This window comes from Lactuca virosa, chromosome 4 (genome assembly GCF_052849685.1).
Source record: "Lactuca virosa cultivar CGN04683 chromosome 4, Lactuca_virosa_CGN04683_v6, whole genome shotgun sequence".
Lineage (NCBI taxonomy): Eukaryota > Viridiplantae > Streptophyta > Magnoliopsida > Asterales > Asteraceae > Lactuca > Lactuca virosa.
In genome coordinates this window covers 54578464-54581641 of record NC_136429.1, presented here as the reverse complement: position 1 = coordinate 54581641, position 3178 = coordinate 54578464, and the positions used below count along the sequence as shown (strand labels likewise).

The 3178-nt window shown below is 41.2% G+C and overlaps 1 protein-coding gene across 1 annotated transcript; it reads left to right on the top strand.

The window, feature by feature from the left end:
- Positions 1-820: 820 nt before the first annotated feature.
- LOC145104273 (chlorophyll a-b binding protein 3C, chloroplastic-like) lies at positions 821-1778 on the top strand. Its single transcript, XM_079041536.1, has one exon. The coding sequence runs from the start codon at positions 891-893 to the stop codon at positions 1686-1688; it is 798 nt and encodes a 265-aa protein (XP_078897662.1). The 5' UTR covers positions 821-890; the 3' UTR covers positions 1689-1778.
- Positions 1779-3178: the final 1400 nt, after the last annotated feature.

Sequence of the window (3178 nt, the reverse complement as noted above, 5' to 3'; positions counted from 1 at the left end):
ATAACCATTTCCATGCATCCTTCAAATTGAGACATGTTTGTACCCATAGTCAATCCAAGCTACACAATGGGTAATCTAGTTAGAGCGCAACCAATTAAACGGGACTCCAATGCCAATTAAATTACTTTTTCCAATTTAAGTTTAAGTTTGAAAGTGAGATAAAAGCATCTAGGATTCTCACAATATTTCTAATGTTCCTTAATTTGTGACTAATCACTAAGAAATAATGCAGCAACAATATAAAAAAATGAGATAGGACCAAGCCTTCATTACGTACTTTAGCTTAAGGCATTATGGAAAATCGTTTCTTGAATCACAACATGACGTTTTTCCATCATGATGAAAAAAGGATCAGGGACCTTATAATAAGTGTCTTAATCTAAGGAACTTATGGACTCTCTAAGTCTTTTGAATTTCCATAGTCTTAATATATTATAGAAAATGGTAAACTTGTATAAAAAGTAAAATGATAAGACAAATCTAATGAATTTCGATGCATTGTTGGGTAAACTTGGTCGATATAAATGGTGTCTTATTATTGTTAAACATGAAAACCCCCACAAAGACTGGCTAACAGCCCACCACGACTAGCTAGTGGCTGAGAACGCGAGCCATTATATTCGCTCAATAAGCCAGAGCCATGAATATCGCTGCCCCTTCAAATATCTCCTGTGGACCAGAGACCTCGAACCACACAGATTATAGACCCACTGATAGAACTAAAATCTTGGTAGCCAATCAAAATGAAGTTAAAAATTACATCAAGATAAACATTTATCAACTACCTTGGACAAAAACCACCCTATAAATCTACGTTCCAGATCCACACATCTTCATCACTCATAATACTATCCTATCATCAAAACATCTTCAAAACAAATCTCACAAAAATGGCAGCTTCCACCATGGCTCTATCCTCTTCTTTCGTTGGACAGGCAGTGAAAGTAGCACCATCTGGTTCTGAAGTCACCGGAAATGGAAGGGTTTTCATGAGGAAGACAGCAGTCAAGAAGGTCGCACCATCAGGAAGCCCATGGTACGGCCCCGACCGTGTTAAGTACCTTGGCCCATTCTCCGGTGAAGCCCCATCTTACCTGACCGGTGAGTTCCCCGGTGACTACGGTTGGGACACTGCTGGGCTCTCTGCTGATCCTGAAACATTCGCCAAGAACCGTGAGCTTGAAGTCATCCACAGCAGATGGGCCATGCTCGGAGCTCTTGGGTGCGTCTTCCCCGAACTCTTGGCGCGTAATGGGGTCAAGTTTGGTGAGGCTGTATGGTTCAAGGCTGGATCCCAGATCTTTAGTGAGGGTGGTCTCGACTACTTGGGGAACCCTAGTTTGATCCATGCACAAAGCATTTTAGCCATCTGGGCTACCCAGGTGATCTTGATGGGTGCGGTTGAAGGTTACAGAATTGCTGGTGGACCTCTTGGTGAGGTAGTTGACCCACTTTACCCTGGTGGTAGCTTCGACCCATTGGGTCTGGCTGATGACCCAGAGGCATTTGCTGAGCTGAAAGTGAAGGAGCTCAAGAATGGTAGACTAGCCATGTTCTCTATGTTTGGGTTCTTTGTTCAAGCCATTGTTACCGGAAAGGGACCATTGGAGAACCTTGCTGACCATCTTGCTGACCCTGTTGCAAACAATGCATGGTCATATGCTACAAACTTTGTACCCGGAAAGTGAGTTTTGTGAATTCGAGGGCGAGATAATATTTGATTGATGTCGAACTGTTGTGAATTAATTTAGTATAATATATGGTTTAATTTTGGGCAATTTGGTCTTAATTTAGTTTTCCTTTTGTTAAATTTGGGAAAAGCCTCATCAATTCAATTCGAGGCGTATTATATTTATACAATACAAAGTTACAATCGGGTCCCTACACTATACAAAATATGTAAAAACTGATATAAACTAACACACCATCTCAGTTAGAACTTGAGGTTTACAAATGTTCAAACTGTCCCGAAAATACATAAATATAACTCAGTAGGAAGACCCTTTGTAAATATATCTGCAAACTAGTGAGCCGACGACACGAGCAAGATACACACATAACCAACGGCAACACGTTTCCTAACAAAATGTAAGTCTATCTCTACATGCTTAGTACGTTGGTGTTTCAATGGGTTAGAAGATAAATACATGGCACTCACATTATCGTAAAACACAATCGTTGCTTTAGATAACGTACAAGATAACTCAAGAAGGAGATTACAAAGCCAAGCAGCTTCAGCAACCATATTAGCCATCCCACAATACTCAGGCTTAGCTGGGGAGCGAGAAACAACATGTTGACGTTTGGAGGACCAAGAGACAAGATTATTGCCAAGATAAACACAAAACCCAGAAGTAGACCGACGAGTGTGAGGACACTCGGCCTAGTCTGCATCAGAATAGGAGACCAAGTGATGAATGGAGGAAGGTCGAATAAACAGACCATGAGAAAGAGCATCCTTAAGATAGCGAAGGATACGTTTAAGAGCAAGAAGATGAGGTTCACACAGATCATGCATGAAGAGATAGATTTGCTACACAACATATGCAATGTCAGGACAAGTTAAAGTAAGATATTGTAAGTCACTAACAAGACTTCTGTAGAGAGTGGGATCAGAGACATGAGAGCCATGAGGAGAATGTTTAGATTTAGTGTCAGATGGGGTACTGCACGGATTGCAAGAATACATTTCAACACGAGCTAAGATGTCCTTACCAAAGGAAGCTTGAGATAAAAATAGACCCTCCTCGGATCGAGAAGCAGCGATGCCAAGTAAGAAGGAAATAGGACCCAAGTCAGACATGGGAAACTCAAACGAGAGACGAGAGATAATGTGAGTGATGAGAGTGGAGGAGGAGGAGGTGAGGATGATATCATCAACATATAAATGAAGGAAGATATGGTCGAAACTAGAGTGATAAGTAAATAAGGAACAGTCAGACCGACTTTTAGTAAAATCGAGAGAGGTGATGAAAACAACAAAGCACTGGTACCAGGCTCGGGAGTCTGTTTGAGACCATAAAGAGCTTTGCGAAGCCGACATACATGATTAGGAAGGGAGGGATGGACATACCCACGAGGTTGTTTCATGTAAACTTCCTCAAATAGGTCACCATGTAGGAAAGCATTTTTGATATCCAACTGATGAATTGGCCAATGCTTGGATATCATAATACTT